This window comes from Podarcis liolepis (assembly GCF_965112155.1).
Source record: "Podarcis liolepis genome assembly, chromosome: 5".
Classification (NCBI taxonomy): Eukaryota; Metazoa; Chordata; class Lepidosauria; order Squamata; family Lacertidae; genus Podarcis; species Podarcis liolepis.
Genome location: NC_139556.1, coordinates 78905128 through 78932277, shown reverse-complemented (window position 1 = coordinate 78932277; position 27150 = coordinate 78905128). Strand labels below are relative to the sequence as shown.

Genomic DNA, 27150 nt, shown 5'->3' with positions numbered 1-27150 from the left:
TCCTCTCCCACTTTCCTGCTTCAAAGCAACTACGGAGGAGAGAAGGAAGGGGACCATGGATCCACCGCTGCTCACGGCTGCAGCGGATTCCTCCTCCTTGATTGCTGGGAGTTTCTCTGGGCAGGAATTCCCTCAGCTTAAGTGGGGTGGGGGAAGTGTGGCAGGTAGGGGGGTACTGAGAGACACATGTCTCTCAGATGAAAATTGGGAGTGGGCATTGTCTGAAGTGGCTGTGGATCTCCTGCCGCAGAACTGTAGGACTGTATAGAGTTGGGAGGGCCACCCAAGGGTCATCTAGCCCAGCCCCCTCACAATGTAGGAATCACAGCTAAAGAGCGCCAGGCAGATGGTCCCCCAACCGCTGCTTAAAAGCCTCCAGTGGTGGAGACCCCAAACACCTTCCGAGGTCATAGAATTGCAGGGTTGGAAGGGAACCCCAGGAGTCATCTAGTCCAGCCCCGGTGGACAGCGGGCGCAATCCATCCCGTTGCGCAAGACTAAAGATGCTGCGCAAGGCTAAAGAAGAAGCCAAAGCAGTGAGCGGGATGGATCGCGCTTGCTGCCTTGTCTTCTTTAGCTGCACTGGAGAGGTTTAGCTCCTGGCTGGAGAGGTTGCGCGGCTATGGATCCCGCGCGCTGTCTTGGCTTCTTTGCTCTTTGGGGCTGGGGGGGGGAACCCGGGCTTCCCCCGCAGCCCCGAGAAGCTCTGGGAGAAGTGGACAGGCTGCATGCAGCCTGTCCGTTGCTCTTTGGGGCTGGGGGGAGGATAATATTTTTTTCCTTGATTTCCCCCTCTAAAAACTAGGTGCGTCCTGTGGTCCGGTGCGTCCAATAGAGCGAAAAATACGGTATGTGTGACACAGGTCTTCAGACTGTTGGGGACTCAGAAATGGAGGATCATATTTGAGGCTAAGAACTGCCCACGCCTCTAGTGCAATTTACATATACCTTTAAGGGATTGATGTTTACTGGCCTCCTCTTCAAATGATTTTTATATATAAGATAAATGCCCTGGCCTTATTCCATACTCTCCTGGTTCATGTTAGGTTGCTTCAGGGTTGCCTACTGAACAGGCAACAAAGCAATAGGGTGGACTGTTGGAGAGATGGAAGTGTTATGGACCTTGAATCCTTGCTTCAGGCAATATATACACCCAAACTGGTCCAATGCAGCTTGGAGCTCTAGCTAGAAAACTTGTAGCTTCAATCTGCCAAGTCAGAAGATCAGTTGACTCACAAGCTCCAGTATAGAGACATTTCTCATTTTAGAAGTTATGTAGTTGAATAAAAGATCCAATCTTAATTCTCCAAGTGCCTGACAGCTGTCCCAGAAACCTTCTCTCTTCCTGTGCATCTGATGGGTGAGCTTTAATCTGTTTCTCAGATTTTGTCTCTTTATCCTTCACAGTCTCCCACAGGGTGCTTTTCCAGATTGAAATTCCCTGCTCTTCTAGCAAGTGATAATCCTCTCAAGCTGTTGACCAACTCCCTGAGACCCAAGTGCCTACAACAAATTAGATCATAGCTGGGCAGGGATCCTCCTTGGTTTGGTCAATGTTCCATTAACACATAAGGAGGAGGAGCTAGTCACCCAATACACATTTAACAGTAGAAATAACACTTAAGCTTATGTTTTGAGAAACACATCCGCTATACTACTTATCTAATAGAGGAAGTTTAATCTGGAAAGTATGAAAAGAGCATGTCCAGAACTTCTTTATTTTTGCTCTGACAGATTTAGTTGAAAACAAAGTGATACTGAACAGCTGACCTACTGTGTGAGAGACCTGTGGCTTCTTCACCATTTACACAGACATAATCCATATGCAAATATACTGACTGCTTTATCAGACAATACAAGTTGATCAGCAGTGTGTTAAACTAACAGCAGTCTACCAAGCACGTCCCTGGCAATCTGTAAGAACTAAGAGCTCAGTGCTCTCTGAATTCTAAAGTGCATTAAATGCAAATAAAAATCAAAGTATCTTCTCAGTATCACATTTCCATCTAAGTAACAGCAATGCCAGGTGATTGGGAAGGACTACATAATTCATTCTTTAGAAAAGAAAGGATGCAGTGAGACTAATATGAGCCCATTTAGTTAGAAACAGATGTAGTCTACTGTTGTTTATTATAACAGTTAACATCCTGCCTTTCTGAAAATGAAATGAGATGAAATGAAAAGAACAGATAACACCAAAGAGACCAATACATAACATCTCAGATGTTAGAAACTCAGATATATAATCTAATCACCAAATTAAACCTGGGTTCCAGTAGACACAATGGAATGTTTAGGTACCAGAGGTTTCCCCCAATGGGATTTATCATCATCATTCTTCATGTCGTTTCTATACTGCTTTATATTTTAAAGAACAAATCTCAAAGCAGTTTACAACACATTAAAACAACAAATAAAATAATCCAGAATAAAACAATTTCAAGCTTTAAGGGAAATATTTCAGATCCTTCTCTACGTGACATTATGCTTTTCCCAGTCACCAACCTGGCATCCAGAGATCTCCACATGGTCGCAATTTGACCCATGCCAAGAGCAAAACACACCTGGCTAATTTCTAGCACTGCATAGAATCTGAATTGTAGAGTTGGAAGGGACCACAAGGGTAATATAGTCCAACTATCCTATGTCTACTATACCTAGCATAATTCTAATATTTTTTAAAAAAAGAATTCAAACAGGTTTTGAATCCTATTCTATTGCTTACAAATTCTGTAATTTATTTTCTAAACTAAGAAGAGAATTCAAAATTATTCTGATTATATTCTTACCATGGTGATTTCTTAATTATCTTGAACAAGTCCCTTCTACTGGGTCTTAAGTCTGATATTCAGCAGATGATTTCTTCAAGGCTTTGAGTTCTTATCATGGCAATTACCATTTGGGAATTAGAAAAAACAGAACAGCAGGGCCCACTCAATGGCTCAGGCTGCCTTTTGACTCTTCCAAGAGATAGCACCAGTGTTTCCTTGCTTTCATCTTCCCTCACCATATCTTTACCACATGTGTTATCTTCGATACTGCAGGCCTGTGTGCAGCATTTAAGTAAACTTTAGGCACTTTATCAATGAATGTTTTTTTAAAGCCTATTCTCAAGCTGCACAATCAAATAATGTTTTTAGGATATGCCATCACAATGACTGTTTCAGCTATATCAGTGCCACCAACAAATTTCAAATTGAACAGAAAAATCTGCTATGCCAGCAGCTATCTGCTACAGCACAGAAACAAAAGCAGCTATAGATATAGCCTTCAGTGGCCACATAGTGGGATCCCTGTGTTTAAGATAATCATAACATCACAATAACATCACAAATAAGGCTCTTAAATTTATCCAATGACCTGGGAAAGGGAGAGGTTGGTGCAATCACTACCAGTATAAGCAGCCAATATATTATTGGTTGTAACATCTCACAGCTACTATCTGCTACTACCATAATAGTACAGGCAGGTGCAGGAAGCACCCAAACAATAAGTATATTAAATAGAGGTTTTTAGTAGCAAACTTACAATGCAATGCTGAGTAGAATGGGAACTGCTTCCAGGGTGCAGTCTTAGCTGCTAAACAGCAAAAACTCAGGACAAGTGACAAAATTAGAAGTCAACTTGTCCCAGTACAGCCAGCACATTAATAAATGGTAAAGCCCAATGTCTTGTAAAACTACCTACCCAAGTAAGCCTACAACACACTTGTAAAGGCATGCTCAGCTTTTACCAGATTTCCAGGAAGCTTGATAGTTGCTTTAAAACGCTTCCCCGCATATCCTTGCTGTCCAAATAGGGCATTCTTGGCTACATAGAGGAAGGAAAAGCCCTCACAAATTGGTCCCAAGCCATTTATGACTTATCTCTAGCAGATAACAGGATGTGAAGGTAAACACTGCAGTATAATCCCATCATCTATTAGGCTGCACATCAATTTGGATGCACTCAATGCTACCTAATGTTCCTTGAAATCATCAAGGGAAGCCCCACAAAGTATTACACAATTGTGGAACACACCCCAGCCTTGAGCACGGACACTCATATATATATACAATGCCGGCTTAGGCCACTAGCACCAGAATCAGGCCATGTGGGTGAGATTTGGGGGGTACACCTACCCAGCATGCTGGAAACAAATGGCATTTACAGGAGGAGGAGGAAGAGACCCATACTGAATTTCTAACCCACTTCATGATTCAGTACGACCAAAGCACAGAACCCGGCAGCAAACGAGACTCGCACAGCTGAGTGCCGCGCAAGCAGCGGCTACCCCATGTCTGCTCCCCAATTTAGCAACGACTAAGAGGAGAGCGTGCAGGATATATACATCCCTGCGCCTCCAGCTCAACCCCAACAGAGGCTCTGAAAAACCTAAGTCGTGTCATCACAAGCACCGGCTACATCACAAAACCCAGCTGACAAAACCACAAGCAATCACCGCGAGCCCAGTTCCACCCCAGGTTAAGAACCAAGGCAAATGCAGCACACCTTTACATACCTGGCACGGGGCCGCGTTAAACAAGGGGAGCGATTTTAAGGCCGGCGCATCAGACGCTCTTTTGCGCAGACGAGCGTCTCGAAACCCGACGCTGCGTTGCGCGAGTTTCGACCCAAAGCGCAAAAAAAAAGAAGAGGAGGGAAACGAGAAGTTGAAAGTACAGTAAGGCCTTAAAAAGTGAAGTGCAACTTGCCAACTTGGCTCCTCCCGATTCCTGGGTTGTCAACACGCGCCCGCCCTTCGCCCCATTCAGACGTGCGCGTATGACGCGTTTCTTTTTCCCCCCTCGCGAAAGCGGGCTCTCGGTGGATCAGGTAGGTGAGGGGGGAAAGAGGCGGCAAAGGCCCGTGAAGGGCGAGAGGGTCCGTTGGGCTCTCCGAACGACCCCGCGCAGCAGACGCCGGAGCCGGCAGAGCCCCGAGCCTCCGGCGCCCGCTTCCTCTCAGCCCGGCAGTGGCGGCGGCGACGCCCGCCTCTCGCTTACCCGGAATCCGGAGGCAGAAGCCGGCGAGGGGCGAGCGGGGTTTGCCCAGCGAGGGAAGAGTTTCAGGCGGAATCCATAGTCTAAAGACCCCTCTCTCTCGACCCCTCAGACGAAGCAGCGGCGGAAATCCCGCCCCGGGCGGAGAACGCGCCCACGCATAGGCGGAGAGGGAGAAGCGGGCGGCGGGGATTGGCCGCTCCCGGATGCCCGTCGCAGGGGGGCGGACGGTGTTTTGCGCACGGATGCTCGCACGTGACGGCCGCCGGAGGGGGCGGGGCCCGCAGGGAGGAGGAGGAGGGAGGATGCGGTGGCTGGTCCTGGCAGAAGGCGAAATGGGGGTGAGGGCGGGTGGCCTAAGGAGCGTAGCTGTCAACTTTTCCCTTTTCTTGCGAGGAATCCTATTCGGAATAAGGGAATTTCCCTTAAAAAAAATGGAAACGTTGACAGCTATTCTCAGGAGCCTGTATTAAAGCAAAATGATGGCATAAATTTACTTAGGTCATTTGTTCTATATACGATATTATGTGCTGGAATGAACCAGTTGCAAGCGACAGCAGAGCCTTTGAGCATGTGCAGAGTGGTTTTGTTTTGGTTTTGCCCTCATGAAGACAACCATCAGGAAGCCACGCTGGTCCCTCGACAATGCATGGGATGGAAGCCCTTCTTGCAGGTGGGAAAAGGTGGCTTAAGATGCAAAGAAAGAAAGAAAGACACACCTTTCGTGACAAAGCAAATAAGTGAGAGGCAATTGTTGAAGATGCTTGAAGTGCCGAATAAGGGATGGGAGTACTGGTATTGTGCCGGGGGAAAAAGCTGAACGCTAATAATATAAAGGAAAACAAGCCAATGAGAGCTTCTAATAAGAGGAAACAGATCTCTGCAAGATGGAAGATACACATATTGTGCAGGGTGGGAAGCAAAAGGAAAGAAGCTCCGTGTGGTTTGGGAGTAGGAAAGAGAGAAAAGATGCTGCAAAATTAAGACTTCTATTATACATCTATTATACATCTACATCCACCCCAGTTGGATGTAGATTTGACTGAATAACATTTGATGTCTACTCTGAAGTTACGCAAGAATAGACTATGATTCTCATGCTAGCACTTTTCCATATGAAGCCCTTAGAAATGATGTACGAAATGTAGCAGGAGGGGATAAATGACTTTTTCTTCTTTTCTTTCCATGCCTACCAGTCATACAAGAGGCTATTAGGCAAGCTGTTACTAAACTTCCTTAGGTTCTCTCTCACCCTTAGACAGGAGTGATTTCTGGGGATCCAAGGTACATACTTTGGAGACCAGAGAGCATATAGCTTACCTTGGCTTTCCCCAATCCCAAAATGGCTCCCAAATAGTCTAGGCAAACAAAGGTTTAAAATAACCCTTTGAGGCTGATACAAATGCACCCAAGACCAATTTAATGAAGCTTATTAATAATAAAAGACAGTAAGAAGACAAATGGAAGTGACAAAATGTTGCATCAGTAAAATAATAAATTGTTTTTGGTCTATTTTGCCTGTAGTAGCTACTTGCAAACCAACCTGGTCTCCTCACATGTAACATAGCAATGTAGATGCTCAAGTTGAAGGGGTTGCTCAGCATTTCACTTGCAGAAAAATACCTCTGGATACAAGCCACTATATCTGCATAATGTGAGGCCCTTTTCAAAGCAGCTGTTTCTATGAAATCAGTTCACACCACGGGAAGGGGAAGACCGGCTTTGCCCCATCTATTGCTTGAATCAAGGAAGGGAGCTTCCTTCCTCTTTCACTGCCAGATATAACTCTGCTCCAGTTACCAGTTGCCGTGTGACTGCAGAACAGTTGAAGTACATTCTGAGTAAAAGATCACATGCCATTGTTATTACCATATCGCTCCTTAGTCCGCTGACTTTCCCGTGGTGTGAACTGATTTCATAGAAAAGCAACAGCTCAGTTGAAAAGGGCTTTACATTATGCAGATAGGGTGGCTTGTATCCAGAGGTATTCTTCGGCAAGCAAAGCGTGTTTCCGTCTCCAAAAGTTGAAGCCTCAAAATTTACACTAAGCCCCTTGAGCTACAGCACTCACTAAAAAGTTGATGTTGCGGGAGGGGGAGATCCTTTGGTACATTATGCAAAGTGGTGCGGAGGCAGCAGTAGACAGGTGGATTGGTGAAAATAGGGAAGCCAGCCTTGTGTGAGCAGATGTGTTTTCTGTTTTGGCCAAAGCATTTTTTTTTCCATTCAAGACATTGTGCTTGGTATGACAGCAATTTATAATTCTGTTGGATATATCGGTGCTGCCCATCAACATCTTTAAGTGATCGTTCAGTTTTGGTAAAGAAAGTAGTAGTATGCATAGAAGTTCTCACTTGGTGTTACAGTCGTCAGATGATAAAGCAAACCTGTGCAAACCAGCCTGATGACATTTTAAATGCCATTGGTGATTCAGGGTGTGACTGTGTGGTTAGGGCCTTATTCTTGCACCACCAGGAAACGCAGAAAGAGACTTAACAGGTGACAGATGTAGGCTGTTATTGATCCTGACAGTGATAACAAAGTTGTGTGAAGGTTATCTGACTACTCCTTGATTGTTACATAGGTTTTCGGCATAGAGGTGTGTCAGTACAACATTTACATTTTCTGATTCGGTTCTTGGAGGCAAAACCTACATTGGGCAGAACTTTAATAGCGAAAGAGTACTATGCTTGAATGTAGAAGATCTGAATTCAGTCCTAGAAAAGGAGAAACGCCGTGGCATATAGTGTATATATATATATATATGGAAAGGCAATATTCTCAGTGGCCCATCTGTTAAAAAAACTTAAAAACAAACAAATAGGGCCTCGTAACAAAATGTGTCGTATCTGTGGTGTGTGTGTCTGTGTTCAGATGGCATTTTATTCCACCTTCACAATGTTTCCTTACCTGTTCATATTCACATTTCACATGATTTTTCAGACAAATAAAAGCCGCCTCTGGGAATCTACTGGCATCTAGTGAATGTGCATTGCTCATTTCTGTGCTAACTGTTACTAGACAAAAATCCAATGGCAACCCCACTGGCTCAGAAAAATGCTGGAATGTTGCATTGATTAAATTTGGGTCAGAATATTGGCATACAGTTTTTCCTGCCATTTAAAATTTAGCAGAACATGGAGTGATCAAAAAGCCAAATTCCATAACACAACAACTTACTGCAATACAAAAGGAACATTAGACATCAGGTGGAGGAAGGCTGCTCTCGAAGTTATCAGCTAGCTTACTATTGCAGGAATTGTTAGCCACAAAAATATTTTCAGTTTAAGATACAAAACAGAGGATTTGCAGCAAAACCACCTAAGAGTCCTGGTATACAGACAAGTTGTCAAGCATTTCAATTGGCTCTGATTATATTTTATACATTTAAAATTTAAACATATGCATGCCTCTTGAATTCCATTGTCATTTGGCCATATGACGATGACACTGATTTATTACAGTTATCAGTCACTTTGTACCAAAAAAAGTCTCAAAGTGACTTGACAGGATAACATGCAACAAATAAAAGCAATTTAAAACCAGAAAGAAATTAAAGTAACGAACAATACAAAATACAGTGGTACCTCGGGTTACCGTACGTACGCTTCAGGTTACATACGCTTCAGGTTACATACTCCGCTAACCCAGAAATATTGCTTCAGGTTAAGAACTTTGCTTCAGGTTGAGAACAGAAATTGTGCTCTGGTGGCAGCGGGAGGCCCCATTAGCTAAAGTGGTGCTTCAGGTTAAGAACAGTTTCAGGTTAAGTACGGACCTCCGGAATGAATTAAGTACTTAACCCGAGGTACCACTGTACATAAAATGCTGGTCTAGGGACATTAATAAGAACATGTCCTTCCTACCCCACAAAAAGACGGGTACCACCATAGGAGTTAGCCTAATGACCGGAAGCCTGAGTAAGCAAAAAGGTCTTAGGATGGCACCAGGTGCTTCTCCCTGGAGAGAGCATGCCACAGACAGGGTGAAGGGCTCCACTAAAGAAAGCCCATTCTTATGCAGATACCTCTGCATCTCCTTTGAGTGGCCTTCTGAGGGCACATGGAGAAGAAAACATTTCCCACCTCTATTCTCATAAGTGCATCTGCAAGCATCCAACTAGGGATAACATGTCACACGCCTAATGGTGGGCTCTGGTCCACGAAAGCTTTTGCCACAAAAGATTTATAAGTCTTTATGGTGCCATAAGTGATGTATGGAAGTGAGAGCTGGACCATAAAGAAGGCTGATCGCCGAAGAATTGATGCTTTTGAATTCTGGTGCTGGAGGAGACTCTTGAGAGTCCCATGGACTGCAAGAAGATCAAACCTATCCATTCTGAAGGAAATCAGCCCTGAGTGCTCACTGGAAGGACGGATCTTGAAGCTGAGGCTCCAGTACTTTGGCCACCTCATGAGAAGAGAAGACTCCCTGGAAAGACCCTGATGTTGGGAAAGATTGAGGGCACAAGGAGAAGGGGACGACAGAGGACGAGATGGTTGGACAGTGTTCTCGAAGCTACAAACATGAGTCTGACCAAACTGTGGGAGGCAGTGGAAGACAGGAGTGCCTGGCGTGCTCTGGTCCATGGGGTCACAAATAGTCGGAGATGACTAAATAAACAAACATGGTGCCATTAAGACATGCCTTTCCCAAGCTTGAAAGCATATGAAATAACACAGGGATATTAAATGGTTCTTTACCCAGTTCTCATGCACTTGCTTTTCAGATACTGTATTCTTAGTTCTATAGGACGCACCGGGCCATAGGAGGGGGAGAACAGGGGAAAAAAACTCTCCCCCTCTCTGCCCAGCGCCCCTTCAGCGAAGCGGCAGGAGAAACTGAGCCCCTTCCATTTCTCCTCCCGCTTCGCTGAAGGGGCGCTGCGCAGAGAGGGAAGACTGTGCAGTGCCTCTCCAGCGAAGCGAAGTCTGGAGAGCAAGAGGCACCGGTGTGCACCGACCCCTCTCGCTCTCCAGGCTTCAGGCGGCTATCCGCAAGCCTTCGGAGCACAGCGGGAACTCCTGCTGTGCTCCGAAGGCTTGCGGATAGCCGCCTGAAGCCCCTGGAGCGCAGTGGGAGTTCCCGCTGCACTCCGGGGGCTTCAGGCGGCTTCAGTGAAAGCAACGCAAAGCCTCCGGAGTGCGAGGGGAGCTTTCCCTCTGCGCTTCGGAGGCTTCACGTTGCTATCGCTGAAGCCAAGGAGCCTGCATTCGCTCAATGGGACGCACACACATTTCCCCTTAATTTTTGGAGGGGAAAAAGTGCGTCCTATAGAGCGAAAAATACGGTAACTATAGTTTCAAGCTATTAAGCTGTCTGATCCTTGTTGGGGGGGGGGGAGTACAGTTGGCTTCTGATCCAAACTGGTGGAACTGGCTTATAAAGTTGTTATGGTAACATGAGTGCTGAGATTAGATTTATTTACAGAAAGTGCAAAGCTTACCATAAGCAATAAAATAAACACCAGACTCACTTATGTTCTGGCGCTCTGTGGTTTGAGAAGTGCTTGTTGAGTAAATACGACGGGTGTGATTAGCTTGGAACATGCATGCACATGCCTTGATCAATACGTGGTTTGCTGGTTTAATTAAGTTTACGGGTTGGAAAAGGGAACATTTTTTTTTTGCTGTTCAGTGCAGCCTGGGAAACAAATTCCGCTCATTGTTTCCTGCAGGGTCTACTCTGCCTGCTTGAGCCTGGGTTTTCCAGGCTGCCTTTTAGCTTTTGGGAGGCGGGGGCAGGGTGGGATGTGCACATTTTGCTTGGATGTTTACAGCCTGCTTTAAATAGTTTTTTCTTTTGCCTCCAGTGCGGAGATAAGATTTGCATCTGACATGGAATTTGATGGAGTAGAAAGACGTTGGAGGCGTTTCTAAAAAGCTTCCCCCCCCCCCCCAAAAATGAGGATTTTCATCGCTTTTGAAGGACTTTGGGAATCCTTCGACATTTCATCAGAGAACACAGTGAAAGATCTAAAACTGATGATAAAGGTAAGGGCTTGGCCAAGTTGCTTCGTTCTCTATTAATTTGATTTTAAGTGCTTGTGAGAATCTGAATCAGATAATATTCATTGCCAAAGTGAAACTTCTAAGGAACGTCTTCCTACGCGCTGGGTTCTTTAAAAAAAAAGGAGAGTTCAAATTTAATGGAATTGTCTTCGTTGTATTTCATTTCAAGAGTCTGGTTTAAATTTATATTATCCGTTTTTATATTAGAGTATAATATTTTACATTTTAATCCATCTGATTAGGGCTGCATATACACCATACATTTAAAGCACATGACTTTAAAATATTGGGAACTGTAGTTCCCAATAAGGGTGCTGGGAATTTATCCCTGAGGGGTTAACTACAGTTCCCATAATTCTTTTTGGAAGAAGTTATGTGCTCTAGATGTGCATTAAATATATGGTGTGAATGTGACCTCAGCTTCACTAAGTAGTTTTGAATCTGCATATATTTTCACGAGAGATGGTTAGTATAGTCTCTTTGAGTGATGAAAGCTGAGTAGACAAACTTAAATAACTAAGTGCTTTGCTGTCTTGTAAGGTCCAGCTAAACCCTTCCAGTTGCAGTATGCAAAAGAGAAAGTTTAAATTTGTGTACAAGGATTTATGTATTTTGGCACAACCACCAAACACATTTGAAGGGGGCTTCAGATTCACTCCAGGGCACTGTAAGTCGATATGAAACAACACAAAATAAAAATACAGTTCAATATGCTTTAATTTAGCAGAGTTTTTATTCATTATTACTATTAAGTATGTCCCATTGAATTATGAGGCACTTATCCTCAAGCAAGTGTGCATAGGATTGCAACCCAAACACGTTTACGGTCCAATAGTATGAATGTTTACTTGCAAGTATATCCCAGTGAATTCAAAAGGACTCTTGTTCTCCATCAGGGAAATAAAACTGAGATAGAGAGATACATTTTAAAGCCTATTATAACCTCAAGCCATGAAGAACAGCATGAGAGAACCTGGTCCTGGTAAACAGAGCACAGGATCTGGCACTGAGTTGGGATAAGCAGCTTGTGGCCTCCCAGATGTTATCGGGCTACAACTACCATCTCCACTGACTGTTGACCATGCTGGCTGGGGCTGATGGGAGTTGGAGTCCACTGGGGTCGGGAAGGTTGCCGGCTGCCCACCCCACACTAAGTGTCCCCCTACTGCAATGGGACCCCTTACACCAGTGTTTCTCAAACTTGGATCTCCTGCTGGTTTTGGACTACAACTCCCATCATCCCTAGCCAGCAGGACCAGTGGTCAGGGATGATGGGAACTGTAGTTCAATAAAGAGCTGGGGACCCAAGTTTGGAAAACACTGCCTTACAGTCTCTAATACTGGACTCAGGCCCTGCCTCCTGTACTGAAGCAACAAGTCATCACCAAATGCTATGTGGGTTAGTCCACATAGCTGCGAATGAGGCAAGGGTGGTGAGAGGGTGGGATCCACATAAACAATTAATTCCCATTTTAATAGGAACCTGGCATTATACTGAACCACACCAGTGGTCCATTTAGCTCAGCATCATCTACACCAAGGTGGAGAACCTCAGGTCTGGCAACCAACTGTGTTCCTCCAGACCTTTCTGTCTGGCCCTCAGGGCTGTGACAACCCTTTGTTTGCCTGGATGGAGGATATGCATGTGGATGAATGCGTAGAGACTTTTGCAGGGTTGGGATGCAAGTCTGCTGTACTAAGGTCCAAGGCACATCCATGGCTCCACCCACTTCTGCCTCTCGCCCTGCCCACTGCTGCAGTGCGGCTGCCGGAAAGTTGCCTGCCAGGGAAGGTGGCCCTCAGGCTGAAAAAGTTCCCCAGCCCTTTGTCTACACTGACTGTCAGTGAGCCTCTGGTTTTTTTAGACAGAGATGCCAGGAACTGAGCCTGGGAAAGGTACCGTATTTTTTGCTCTATAGGACGCACTTTCCCCCCTCCAAAAATTAAGGGGAAATGTGTGTGCATCCTATGGCGCGAATGCAGGCTCCTTGGCTTCAGCGATAGCAACATGAAGCCTCCGAAGTGCAGAGGGAGCGCTCTGTCCACACTCCGGAGGCTTCGCGTTGCTTTCACTGAAGCCTGGAGAGCATGAGGGGTCGGTGCGTACCAACCCCTCTCGCTCTCCAGGCTTCAGGGATAGCCACCTGAAGCCTTCGGAGCGCAGCGCAAGTTCCTGCTGCGCTCCGGAGGCTTCATGTTCCTTTCGCTGAAGCCAGGAGAGTCCTGACTCAAGACTCTCCCGGCTTCAGCAGAGAGGGAGAGCTGCACAGCGCCCCTTCAGCCAAGCGGGAAGAGAAATGGAAGGGGCTCCATTTCTCCTGCCACTTCACTGAAGGGGCACTGAGCAGAGAGGGGGAGAATTTTTTCCCCTTGTTCTCCCCCTCTAAAACAAGGTGCGTCCTATGGTCAGGTGCAAAAAATACGGTACTTTGCACTTAGCAATAGGCCTTCCCTGTAGCTCCCTCAGTGGTGGGTATTGACTTGAATGCTAACAGGTTATTTGCCCTGGATGTAAGTGTTTACGACTTGCTCTAAAATAATTATTCCCCCCCCCCCTTAAGGATTATTTTCATGTTCCTCTCTCGGAAGATAAGCAAGGCAGGCGGTATTTGGAGCTAATTTATGCAGGAGCAGTGTTAAAGGACAGCTGGATACTTGCTGATGTGGGCATATCAGTTTCTTCGACCATCAAATGTGTTGTTAAGGTATAGTACGGTTTTAAAACAAACGAACCTAGGCTGCCTAATTAGCACAGAAAGTCTCCATGCATGCCGATTTCCTCGCTAAATTATAGATCTTGGGCTAGGATCACACAGCAGGAATCAAAAAGCACCTGATCTTCCAATGAGATGCAGTCACCTTCAGAAAATGATGGCAGGAAAGCGCTAATGCAAGGAGAGTTAAACCTTAGGCTGAGTACACAACAAGGTGTTTGTAGCACAAAAATATGCCTTTTCTATCTGGAATTGTACATGCTTATCCTCAGCGTTTTGCTTTCAATCTGGATTGTGCCATCCACAAGCATGGGTGTGGTTTCTTGATATTCCTTTGAAAATCCTCTCTTTGATTGGGTTATTATCCACACCTAGTCCTCCCTACACATGTCCTAGGTGAAAGGGGAAGGAGGTGGCGATTGTGACCTAGTTAGATGCCCACCCACTATGTCATTGGGCAGCTATGTATACACACCCTGTTGCCTGGGCTGTCGACACTTGTTTTCAAAAGAAGACTGTGTGGGGTAATCTATGGTGACCTTTTGGAATGAAACCAGTTTCTCAATGCATGCTTTCCGGGGGCAGGAAAATACGCAACAGATCTTGATTGTGTGTGGCCTACGTGGGGTGAGGGGAATACTCAGTCTCCACTGATTCTAGAATAAAATGCCACATGTACACAGACTTTAGCCTCACACTGATTTTTAAGGAACTTTGACTGCACAACACACACACCATACACTTCAATTCCTGCAAAGAATCATGGGGACTGTAGTTTACTCTTCGCAGAGCTATCATTCCCAGTACTACAGTTCCCAGGATTCTTGGGGGGGGGGAGTCCTGTGATTTGGATGTATGGTATGAGCACAGCCTTTGAAAGATTTCAAGGCTCTCTTTTAAAATGCAAAACCTTGAATATTCCATATTCCTTAGTATCCCGTATCTTATCACATTTTGTAGTTCTTCAGAAAAATGGAAACTGGGAAACGACAGATCTGTACATAATTGATAGAAAGCACAGCTCCTTGCCTGGGTGTCAATGCCTGTGAGATGTGAAAGGATGTTCCTCTTTGCCCCTACCTGCTGCATCCAGCAGGATGCTAGTTTTGCCCTAAGGGAGGCAGAGGAGCAGGGTGTTGTTGTTGTTGCTATTATTGTTATTGTTATCTGTCACCCACCCTTCACCAGCAGGTCCCAGAGCTACTTAGAACAATGTAAAAATTGAGAATTAAAAAGCAGTTGAAACATCTTACAGCCACAAGAGTAGGGTAAGTCCCAGAAACACAAATCTCAGGTGCCAATGGGCTGGCTGGCTGCAGTACTAGCTCTGGGCTTGAGGACAGCCAGCTTCTTGGCAAAGTTGGAAGGGGCCCTTAGTGACACCAGGTGGACTTACCTGGTGGTGGCGGCGGCGGCAGCAGCAGTGCCCTGAATCAGTACCAGGTGACTTGAAATCTGCCATTTAGATTTCCCCCAATGCCCAGAGCTATTCTGCGCCCCCCCCCCCTTTTTGAAGCTGATATGCAAACAGAGAGAATTTCTGAATTCAGCTTGGCTGTGGTTTGAGAATCCTGAAACAATTTATCCCAGGTCACTTTGTTTTCTCAGTTCGAGAGTTAGTTTGCCAGAATTTTTATTGCTCCTGGCACAGCATTACTAAGATCACTGAAGATGAGAACAAAGCATAGAACATTGAGAGCCGCAATTCTCTGCCCAGTTACCTAGGAATGCAATCCTCTGATCTCAGTTGGAGTAAACAGAATTGAACTGAAAAAAGGACTGTGCTCATATTGGGGCATCTACAGAGATGGAGAAACATAGCCAGACATTGTTCTCTTGGCCTGGAAATCCTATATTGGAAACCATTATTTCCATTCAACAGGACCTTTAATTGCGACAAGTGTTCTACAAGTCCTGTTTTGTTTTCTCTCTGAACACCTCTACTTTGTGAGATAGGGCAGTGGTTATTCCTATTTCACAGATAGGAATGAAGGTTGCAAAAGAAGGACTTGCGCTAAGTTGTAATTAGGCTGATCTGGAATTCAGATCCAGCTCTTTGTATATAGGACAGTGCTAGGTCTTCATATCTTCCTGTATCTCCCCACTGTAGAGATTGTTGCTATTGTGGGCTATAGCATCATCCACAAGACCACATTCTATGCATTGGGAATGGATGCCTGCATGTCTTATAGTCAGAATTATACATGGGCTATAAACACAATTTTACAAAGGATATTACCACTGGAATATTGATCTCATTGTTGGGTTTCCTTTCCAGGAAGAAGATAAGCCAGTTTTCTATGTTTACAATGCTGTCACTAATGAAAAAGTGCCTATCATGGGGAAGATTTATCTCCTGGGGTTAAAGGTTTCCCAGCTAAAAAGCCTGGTAACCCTGAAGTGCGGCTTTCCAAACAGCATTTATTGTCTCAGGACGCCAGAGGGCAGAGAGATGTACGACTGCAATACCTTGAGTGATTATCAGTTAGATATAGGTATTAAGACTGTTTGTGGGTTTTTATCTACTCCCATGTTGATAACATAGCTCTCCAGACTTTTCTATAAATATCTGAACTTAAGAAATAGGTATCATTTTGGACTGTTTCCTTGAATAAAAATATTTTTTGTGTATGTTGGACAACACCATATTTTGCAATATTATTGGGCCTTCCCACGAGTGCCTTCTTAACATCTGCAAGTGATATAGAGTATTTGGAAATGTTAAAACGAAGAAAGCTGATAAAAAGCTAGTTAAGTTTAACTTTTTAGAACCATGCAGTCAGATAATTCAGCCTTTGTTCAGAGATACTGCTGCTGCAATTTGCACATTCAAAAACAACAACACTTTGTAGTAAGCAATCTATATCTAAGTAGCCTATGAAACGACCAAGACCTCCCCACTCCAAAAAAAGACTTGAAAGGAAGCATTGTTGATACACTGGCTTGCCTCATAGAAAAGCAAAATAAGTACAGTCATAGAGTAAGGCTGCAAGCCTATGCTCACTTACCAGGCTGTGAAGCCCACTGAACTCGGGGTGTAATTCTGAGCAAAGATATATGTATAGAATTAATAAATAGTAATAATAATTTTTATTTATACCCCACCCTTCCCGGTTCAAAAAACCGGGCTCAGGGCAGCTAACAACAAATTTAAAACACTTACCGTATTTTTTGCTCTATAAGATGCACCAGACCACAAGACGCACCTAGTTTTTGGAGTAAGAAAACAAGAAAAAAAATATTCTGAATCTCAGAAGCCAGAACAGCAAGAGGGATCGCTGTTCAGTGAAAGTAGCAATCCCTCTTGCTGTTCTGGCTTCTGTGATAGCTGTGCAGCCTGCATTCACTCCATAAGACGCACACACATTTCCCCTTACTTTTTAGGAGGGAAAAAGTGAGTCTTATAGCAAAAAATACGGCAATTAATGCAACAAAAAACAGCATAAAATACAGTATAAAATGTGAATAACAATACATTCAGAATTCAAAAATCTATTTAGGGGGGAAATCCATCCCATAAACGTTAGATGATCACCAGGGCTAGCTGGCTAAATTAGTCCTATTTGGGCCAGCAAGGAGACATGGGGAGAATTAGCTGTGGGATTCCCAGAGTGGGTAGTCTTCATAAAAAGGGGAGGGGGAGGGGGAGGGAAGGAAAGGAAGGGGAATAAAAGATCAGGCTAAGTTTAAATTTAAATCCAGATGGAATAGCTCTGTCTTACAGGCCCTGCGAAAGGAAGTTAAATCCTGCAGGGCCCTGGTCTCATGGGACAGAGCATTCCACCAGGTCGGAGCCATCACTGAGAAGGCCCTGGCCCTGGTGGAGGATAATCTGACTTCCTTGGGGCCTGGGACCTCTAAACTATGATTATTCATGGACCTTAAGGTCCTCTGCGGGGCATACCAGTAGAGGCGTTCCCGTAAAAACGAGGGTGTAAGGCTACAGTCCAGTGCATACCACTCAACTATCCCATTTTAAGCGGTGCATTCCAGATTGATAGAAGCCTTCCTGGCTTCTGATCCCAATCCTGGATGTCCCAGACCCATGCTGTGGCCGTGCCAGAGTGCAGGACCAAAACATTGGTGTACTTTTTGCTTCCGTGCTGTGATGTGAGTCACCAGAGCACGGGGCCAAAAAAACAACAACCCAGAAGCAGAACCCACCTTTTCCCCTGCATGTCTCTGCTCTTCTCACTTCTTCTGACCTGACACTTCTGGAAGCCAGTTTCCGGAAGTACATCTGCAGTGCTGGCAAAGGAGGAAGAGGTGGCAGGCCAAGGGAGGAGGGCAGGGAGTAGGAGCAGCGTGAGTAAAGGAGAGCAGAGATGGCTTGGGCAGGTAGTGCCAAGATTGGGTTGGTGAGCGAGCGAAGGAGTACAAAGGTGGGACAGGTGGGATGGTGGGGGCAGGGGTGTCCTGCTTTGCCCTCCAATAATTTTGGAATGTATGCCATTGTACGCTCAGCAGAGAAGCCATTAAACATACAGTGGTACCTCAGGTTAAGTACTTAATTCGTTCCGGAGGTCGTTCTTAACCTGAAACTGTTCTTAACCTGAAGCACCACTTTAGCTAATGGGGCCTCCTACTGCCACCGTGCCGCCGGAGCACGATTTCTGTTCTCATCCTGAAGCAAAGTTCTTAACCTGAAGCACTATTTCTGGATTAGCAGAGTCTGTAACCTGAAGCGTATGTAACCTGAAGCGTATGTAACCCGAGGTACCATTGTATTTACTTCCACAGAAACCTGCACATGAACAGGCCACAAGATGTACAAGTGTCATGGAATTCAACTCAGTATTGATCCAGAGCACAGCTGTCAACTTTTCCCTTTTCTTGCGAGGAATCCTATTCGGAATAAGGGGATTTCCCTTTAAAAAAGGGGAAAATTGACAGCTATGATCCAGAGTAGATTCCATTGTATAGTTAGCAGAGTAACAACTTTCAGGATTCCCAAAAATAGACCAGAGGCAATTAATATTTCATCCAGCAGAGCTTTACTGCTACTGAATGCAAATGAGCATAATCATCACAAATCCAATACATTCAGGATTGGCGCTGTTCATAAGTTCTTGTTTAGGTTATTCCTTCAGAGAAGTTGAGCACAGCTGGCTTAAACTGGCTCTCTTATATCTTTCTGTCATGGTCATGCTGACTATAAAAGTAGGGCCAGAAGAAGCCAGGGTTTCACTTTCTCTTTCTAGCTCTCTTCTGTCTAGTGACAAAGAATATACCGTACTGACACGAATATAAGCCTCACTTTTTTCCAAATTCCGACTCTGAAAAGTTAAAGTGTGGCTTAAGTTCGCAATCTTACAAAAATTGGCTTTTACGATATTGCTGCTGTAACAGACATACGGTAAAACGGAATGGGTGTGAGTGCATGCAGGATTTTAAGGGAGTGGCTTATATTTGGGTATTGTCTCTCCCCCCCCCCTTTGAATTTTAAAGGTGCGGCTTATATTTAGATACAGCTTATATTCAGGCCAATACGGTATTAGCGTTTCCCAACCTGTTGCTCTCTCAATGGTTGGACTAAAGCTCCCATTGGCTATGCTGGCTGGGGCTGATGGGAGTTGTAGTTCAAAGCATCTGGAGGACTTGCAGGTTGGGGGAAGCAGAACTGTATAGAATTCAGATAGGACACTTCGGTTGTGATGGCATCTAACAACAGTTCCCACCAGCAAATGACCTTGTGAAAAGTCTATTATAATATGTGAGATTTTAAAATTTTCATGAAAAAGCTAAAAGCAGAGCAGAGAACTGGAACTTTCTGTTGGCAGGCACAACACTTCACCTGGATGTTTGGGATGGGTGGAAAGAATTCCTGACTGGATGTCTCTTAGGAAACAAGCCCAAGGTCCAGCGCTATCTTTCAAAGGAAGAACCAGTGCTCAGGTACAATCAATTTAAAATAATAGTTAACTTTATAAATAGGTTTTCCATTTGAGACCGAGACGGTCAGTTTCAAAATGCCCCTCCCGTTAAAGAAAAAAAAAAACTTTATTATTTGGCCTAGGTTCTAATCTTGCTTTGACACCTTTACGAAAGGTGCTTTTCAGGCAAATTAGGTGCCTCCCTTCATGGATTGCAAATGGAGGGAGAGAAACAAAAACAAAATGCGAACCCCAAAGTACTTAGTACTGAGTACTAGTACTCAGCTAGACTGGTAAAGAAAAAGTGCTTTATATGCGTTGTATATGCGATATAACATTGTGCCACCAGATGGAGAGGTGGAGTCCCATTTTTCTCTGCCCGTTTTCCCTGTTTAAAATCACAATGCTTTAAAGTGAAACGCTTCTTTGGTGTGTCTAGATCCAGCCTGAGATGGAGCTTGATCTGCACAGCCCTAGTGAGTAGTTCCTTTTGCAGTCAGAAGCAATCTGCCCGGATGCTGAGGTCCAGCCCTGAGGGCCTTCTGGCAGTTCCCTCACTGTGAGAAGTAAAGCTACAGGAAACCAGGCAGAGGGCCTTCTCTGTAGTGGCACCCGCCCCGTGGAATGCCCTTCCATCAGATGTCAAAGAGATAGACAACTACCTGACATTTAGAAGACATCTGAAGGCTGAAGGTTCAGGGAAGTTTTTAATGTGTAACATTTTAATGTATTTTTAATCTTTGTTGGAAGCTGCCCAGAGTGGCTGGGAAAACCCAGCGAGATGGGTGGGGTACAAATAATAAATTAATATTATTATTATTTACTTTTATTCAGGGATTTTCAGACTCATGACTTAAAAAAAAAACTTGTTGCATTATCCTCTCGCTACTGCGTGCCTAACTATGATTTTTGCAAAGGACTTGTTTTACTTTTCACTATTCATTCATGTTCTCTCTCTCTCTCTCAGATATCAAAAGAGGGTAGCTCTTTATATGGCAGCCTTTTTTGGGCACCTTCAGCTTTTGGCGTGGCTCCTGAAACAGGGTGTGAAACCCACTGAACCAGTTGGCATACATCCCTATCGAGAGTGGTGTCACGAAAACAGCCAGCCAGATGTCACCAGTTGTCCAGTTCATGCAGCTGCTGAAGCAGGCCAGCTCATGGTTCTGAAAGCCTTTGTCAATTACAGTGTCTTATGCCTGGAATGCCAGAACTCTGCACGACAAACTCCCTTGCAGCTATGTATCCGACACAGACACAAGAACTGTGTGCTGTATTTAGTCACCAAGATGTGGTCCGTGGTTTCTTACCCTAATTCCTCCCTTCCCATGAAAATCTACATCAAGTTAAAACTGTGGCTGCTTAAGGCTCAAAATAACATCTGTACGAAGAAGCGGCGCAAGCAGACATCAGTCTTCAGGACTAGGGTTGGGGATATTGTCCTTGTGGATGGTTTCACAGAGCCCAAAATGACTTCCAAAAGTTTTTATTTGGCCACAGTCAAGGGCACAGACCGCAGACGCTATGAACTACCAAACATAAACTCTCAGTTCCAGCACGGGCAGGGTGACTGGTGCTTGACGATTTCAAAGGGGTACCTAGGGACAAATGTCAAATTGCCCCTGGTAGCAAATGCATACAACAGTGCTAATGCGGGCAGACTGACACAGAAAAATAACGCCAGGAGGAAGATTCTGCACATTAGCAGTGAAGAAAATATGGACCAAAATATGTGTTTAGCAAGAGTTCCTTTACCCGCTGTCTCTGTTGTCAAGCCTGTTTCTCGTTATTCCATCTCCAATGCAAAAATTCTGCTCAATTCTTCTGTCAAGTCTTTTTCAGAACACAGTGGAAGATCACCGAGGGAGAATGCAATCTACTGCTTAGCCATAGCCAGGTATGTTTATCTTTGTTCTTACCAAGGGTGGGCAATGCACCCAGAAACACCCCAGTCTGAAAGACAGCAGCTAATCACACTATTGGTGTTGTATCCTTTTTAATTCTGCCCCCACCCCACCGTCAACACTGAATAAAATATAAATAAATAAAAAGTGACATTTTAAAGTACATGGCTTCCCCCCAAAGAATCCTGAGAACTGTACTTTACCCGTTGCAGGGCTATAATTCTCAGCACCTTTAATAAAATGCAATCCCCTTGGGTTCTTTGGGTGAAACATCTTCTTTAAACGTGCGTTAGGTGTGCTTTTGAGGATGTGGGTGGCACTGTGGTCTAAACTACTGAGCCTTGGGCTTGCCGATCAAAAGGTCGGCGGTTCAAATCCCCGCGACGGGGTGAGTTCCCGTTGCTCAGTCGCAGTTCGAAAGCACGTCCAAGTGCAAGTAGATAAATAGGTACTGCTCCGGCGGGAAGGTAAACAGCATTTCCGTGCGCTGCTCTCGTGTCGGTGTTCCGTTTTGCCAGAAGCGGCTTAGTCATGCTGGCCACATGACCCAGAAAAACTGCAGAGTGGACAAACGCCGGCTCCCTCAGCCTGTAAAGCGAGATGAGCACCGCAACCCCAGAGTCATTTGCAACTGGACTTAACTGCCAGGGGTCCCTTTACCTTTACCTTTTAGGTGTGCTTTAAAGGCATATGTTTTATGCATTTTCCTGATCTGTCACAAGCTATTTTATCCCATCGATTCACCCAATTCTATGTATCTTTCCAGTAACAAACTGCACTGATCTTCTTTACAGTTTTATTTAACATTTACCTGTATTTCTATGGTGAGCACAGCAGTCGAGGCAACTTAAGAAAATAAAAATTTTCCTGGAAAGAAGTTCCATCTAGCCATTAGTCATAGTAGGATATCGCCCATTGGAAACAATGGGACATACTTCTCGATAGATAATTGTAAGATTAGGGCCTAAATCATAAAACAAAAGCACTAGAAAAAGCGAGATACTATCAACCATAAAGTAGTGAAGTATAAAAACAGCACAGCATCCAACAGGGAAAACATGCCAGCCTGGACAGTGAATTGAAAACACCTGTCAACATAAAATGTGCTTGATCTTAAGAATCGTCTTAAAATCGAGAAAACAGGGGGCCAGATACAACTGATTTGGCAGGGTGTTCTACAACTAAGGCACCACAACTGAAAAGGCTAGGCTGTCAGGAACTCATCCAACTCAGATCCTGGGGAAAGCTGTTCAGAGAAAGAGGCTTGAGGTCTCACAGAGAACCCTGTTCGTCTGAACAGCTGGAGGGACCTGCTGTAGGTTAAAAGTAGCCTGAGCACCCCATCTCAGGGATGCCTCACTTCTGCACCCCTGGCCTTATTTTTTGGAGTATGTACCCTGCACTGAAATCAGTTGATATAATGCAGGACTGAAGTTTTTTTTAAAAAAACAACAATAATTAAATACAGTGGTACCTTGATTCTCAAACGTAATCCGTTCTGGAAGTCCGTTCCAAATCCAAAGTGTTCCAAAACCAAGGCACGCTTTCCCATAGAAAGCAATGCAAAACGGATTAATCAATTCCAGACTTTTAAAAACAACCCCTAAAACAGCAATTTAACATGAATTTTACTATCTAATGAGACCACTGATCCATAAAGTAAAAGCAATAATCAATGTACTGTACTATAAAATAAATAAGACAGCATTGTAGATGATAAAAATTAAAATTATTTTTTTCCTTACCTGCACTGATGATAGTCATTGTTTGGGTGGGGGGCTTTTATCCATTTCCACAGTCACACAATCAGTCAATCAATCAGTAGCTGAACTGGGTTCCACACAGTCACAGAAACAAATTAATTGAAAAAAACCTCAAAAACAAAAGCGCAAAATAAATAGCAAAAACAAAAGTGCCAAACTTAATCCATCTCGGAAGTCCGTTTGACTTCCAAAATGGTCAAAAACCAAGGCGCAGCTTCTGATTTGTGCAGGCGCCCCAGAAACAATAGCTGACAACTGCAGTGGATGTTCAGCTTCTGAAAAAGTTTGAAAACCAGAACACTTCCAGGTTTTCGGCGTTTGGGAATCAAGGCGTTTGAGTACCAAGGTACCACTGTAAATGAAGTCTGCAGCTTATTTAACAAATGCCTGACAGCTGGATCTGACAGGGTCTGGGTAGGCTACTTTATTCTGAGAAAAAACATAGAATACATAATCTCCCTCTCTTATATATATATATATATTAATTGTATATGCAAGAGAGAAGTGCAGATGCAGTAACTGAATCTTCTTCATTAGCTGTAATATTTATTTGAGGGAGGCTCCTACACAAGGGTGTCTTGGATAGACTTAATAAAAAAAATCCTTCCAGTAGCACCTTAAAGACCAACTAAGTTAGTTCTTGGTATGAGCTTTCGTGTGCATGCACACTTCTTCAGATACACACCAAGAAGTGTGCATGCACACGAAGAAGTGTGCATGCACATGAAAGCTCATACCAAGAACTAACTTAGTTGGTCTTTAAGGTGCTACTGGAAGGATTTTTTTTATTTTGACTATGGCAGACCAACACGGCTACCTATCTGTAATTGGATAGACTTGAGAGTGAGACTCTCGCTGATGAATGCATAGTGCCACCATGTGGTGGTAATGATTTAAGCAATAGTAACCCTGGTGTTTCCATCTGAAGAAAAATACCTTTATGCAGCTACAAGCTAAAGGGCGGCAGGAAATAACAGGAAACTGCTGAGTAAGCTGACAGTTGCTAAACCCTGCAGGGAAATAAAACAAGCAAAGAACTAGGTAATAAGCGTAGACAACATATAAAATGGAAGAGACCGATCTGCATCAAATGATGACCCAAACCATGGTTTTAGGTTAGGCTGATTGGGAACCAACTATCATGTGCTTTGGCTTCTGCATAACATCTGAAGTCTGGGAACGGTGGCTTGTACTAACCAAAGGGAGATAAAACCAAGCAAGAATCATACTGTGATTTCAGTTCCTGGATTGTTTACTTACTGAGGACATATCTACCTACATTTCCATGATGGACCTTTTAAGAGCCATACCGTTCACCGGTGGATTTTCCAGACCAACACAAGGATCTTTATTAGCAAGGGGAAGGAGGGCCAGAGGCAGATGATTTGTGACATTCCTAGGCAGCCAATGGTTAAGAGCAATAGCAGAGCCCTGATGGATCAGACCAAAGGCCCATTTAGCCCAGCATACAACCATATACCTATGAGAAGTCTACAAGCATGACATGAGTGTAATTGCCCTCTTCTGGTTGTGGTCACCAGTAATTGTTATGCAGAGGTATATTGCTTCTGATACTGGAGGCAATATAGCTATTATGACTAGTAGTCATTTGATGTCCTCCATGAATATATGTTTTGCCCTAGTTTAAGTTACTGCAGATTTCTGCATCATAACCTGTGCCCATCTTAGGCGAAAGGTAAAAACTATTATCACTGCTGTGGTCTCTCTTTGATGATGCATGAAGCTGAAACAGGCTAATGTTTGCCATGGAAGTTTCCTGAAATAGTCTTCACATGATAATCAGTCCCTATCTGACCACCGTATTTAGAGTTGTATAGATTAGGAGTGGGGTCCTGTGGCCTCCAGATGTTGTTTGCCTGCAGCTTCCACATGCCTGATCGTTGGTCATGCTGGCTGGGGCTGATGGGAGTTGGGAGTTGAGCATCTCATAACACATCACGTAGCAAAACTGTTCCCGGACTGTGCCACCTCAAGCTGCAAGTGGGGAATTGATACGTCTGAATGTTTTCCCTGTTGGAAATGGAGTGGAATCCTGCACACAGGAAACCAACAGCATGGAGATTGCTCCTAGACACATTCTGTGTTCGGTAAGTTTTGAGGCAATGTAGGCTCCAGTTCCCATCAGCCCTAAGCAGTACAGTCTACAATCAGGGATGATGGGAGCTGTAGTCCAACAACACCAGGAGGGCTGCAGACTAGCCACTTCAGCATTAAGCCTTTGGTTTAATCACTCTGTGTTTGTCTCTTGCAGAAACAAACCCTAAATGCATCTGAATGTAAATATTCACATTTATCCCTTTATCACCTTGCCTCTTTTTTCCACTTTCCCCCTGGTATCTCTCCCTCTGGATAAATTCCATTTGCATTCCCTTTGGGGCAAGGAATTCTAATTTTGCTTATGTTAATCTGCAAAGCTCTACGTACACCTACAGTACTGCATAAATAAAAATAGTACGAGATGGAAATGCATCAACCAACTATAGCATTACTACATATTTATGTTTCCTTGATTTAAAACAGGGTGTTTGGGTTTGTCTGTTTGCTTTTATATATATTTAAAACTAGGTGTGATATGTACTTATTCTCTGCTTTTTCTTTGACAGTGAAAAGTAACAGACATCATATCTAAATCTTCTATTGCAGTGCATTTAAAGAGAAACCTTGGCTTGAACAACTTGGCATTGCAAGAACCCTGGCTAAAAAAAGCATATACAAACCTGTGTCCTTACCAGCCTCCATTTGAAATGAGCATTTGCTGGAGATGATCCATCTTGAAAAGTTGTGTTTGGAGATCCTGACACATTTGCTGATAACTTTAAGCTAGATTTCCCACCCCACCAATTACACACAAAGAGGATTACATTGTGGAATATTAATAAGGCAGATATATTCAAAATGTAATATATAATTTGTGACTGTATATTTTTGGCTCTTAGTGTCAGGAACTGTAAATTGACAGGCCTTATAAGTAGTCAGCATGCTACTTTACATAAATTTCATCTGAGGGGAGTAGATTGAGAGGGAATCATTTTTGAAGGCTAGTAAGTTGGAATTGACAGCTGAACTTTTTTTCCTGAGGATTGAAGTCTGTTTAAAAAAAAGAATTGAGGGGTTTTTTAATGCAGCAAATAAACCTATACAAAGTTGACAAAGACTTGCTTATCTAAAGACAAAATTAGTTAAAAACTGAAGAGTGAAGCCTCAAGAGATATTGCGTGTGATTTTCACCTTGGAGCCTTTGGATAATGAGGACTATTTTCAGACTATCTAGTGTGCTCAACGTGTACAACAGGTGCTGTCTTTGGAGAATTGGATTGAGGGTTAAATTTGTAGATTAAAATTGAAACCTTCTGTCTTGTGTGGGACAAATACAAAAAGTAAACGGGCTGTGAAACCTTTCTAGCAGAGTAAAAGCACTTGCACATTTTGCAGCTTACTGAATCTTAGAAATTAAGCAGTTATGCCTTTTTATCTCCTTTTTTGTTGTCTCTGACCTTCCCCTCTTAACCACTGTTGTAGAGAATGAACCACACATGTATAGTAAAATAAACAAAAAAGGTCACATTTGGCTACAGAAGGAGCCCAAGCTTGGTGGAAGAATTCTGGTCTCACATGCAGGAGTCCTAGGTTTGAATCCAGTGTACAACCCTAAAGAGAATATTTCTTGGGGGTTGGGCATGTCTCCACACTTAGCCACAGCTGAACCATGAGCAGAAATATGGTTCCTGCATGGAGCTCACCTGGAGGCAGCTGTGGGCAGGATTCTTACACTGCAGGGAGTTGAATTAGATGATCCTCGGGGTCCCAACTCTACAATTCTGATTCCATGGGCCAAGCTGCCATTTTGGCCTACTTGTTCCCTTGGCAACCCATACAACCAAA

General features: G+C 44.0%; 2 protein-coding genes across 18 annotated transcripts in view; one reads left to right on the top strand and one right to left on the bottom strand.

Annotated features, from left to right (window-relative positions):
* The window catches only part of RNF13 (ring finger protein 13), a 50753-nt gene extending 45572 nt beyond the window's left edge, over positions 1-5181 (bottom strand). Inside the window, exons 1-2 of one of the 7 annotated variants that reach the window (XM_083504425.1) lie at positions 4502-4591; positions 3688-3810 (exon numbers count right to left, since the gene is read on the bottom strand). Coding sequence is in view for 1 of the 7 variants with exons in the window: in XM_083504422.1 (XP_083360548.1) it covers positions 3734-3804 (71 nt within the window). In the remaining 6 variants the exon portion in view is untranslated. Of the gene's footprint in view, positions 1-3687; positions 3811-4121; positions 4360-4501; positions 4597-4694; positions 4823-4985 lie in introns of those variants that run through there. The other 6 variants (XM_083504422.1, XM_083504423.1, XM_083504428.1 and 3 more) reach the window with 6 other exon arrangements.
* On the top strand, positions 4529-26709 carry ANKUB1 (ankyrin repeat and ubiquitin domain containing 1). Of its 11 annotated transcripts, none has more exons than XM_083504223.1 (7): positions 4529-4658; positions 10795-10975; positions 13555-13698; positions 15986-16202; positions 19488-19602; positions 20548-21477; positions 25912-26709. In XM_083504223.1, exons 2-7 carry the CDS (start codon positions 10886-10888, stop codon positions 26009-26011), a joined length of 1596 nt encoding a protein of 531 aa, XP_083360349.1. In that variant the 5' UTR covers positions 4529-4658; positions 10795-10885; the 3' UTR covers positions 26012-26709. The 11 variants fall into 11 exon arrangements, with proteins under 11 accessions (XP_083360349.1, XP_083360346.1, XP_083360351.1 ...); XM_083504220.1 differs by having other exon boundaries at positions 19449-19602; XM_083504225.1 differs by having other exon boundaries at positions 4578-4658; positions 10891-10975; positions 19449-19602.
* Positions 26710-27150: the final 441 nt, after the last annotated feature.

Excerpts from the sequence above, each read along its gene's own strand:
- ANKUB1 (XM_083504216.1), top strand. The coding sequence starts at position 5,588 with ATGAAGACAACCATCAGGAAGCCACGCTGGTCCCTCGACAATGCATGG. Across the intron at positions 16,203-19,448 it reads TGATTATCAGTTAGATATAG|CTAAAAGCAGAGCAGAGAAC; the intron begins GTATTAAGACTG and ends TTCATGAAAAAG. Across the intron at positions 19,603-20,547 it reads AAGGAAGAACCAGTGCTCAG|ATATCAAAAGAGGGTAGCTC; the intron begins GTACAATCAATT and ends TCTCTCTCTCAG.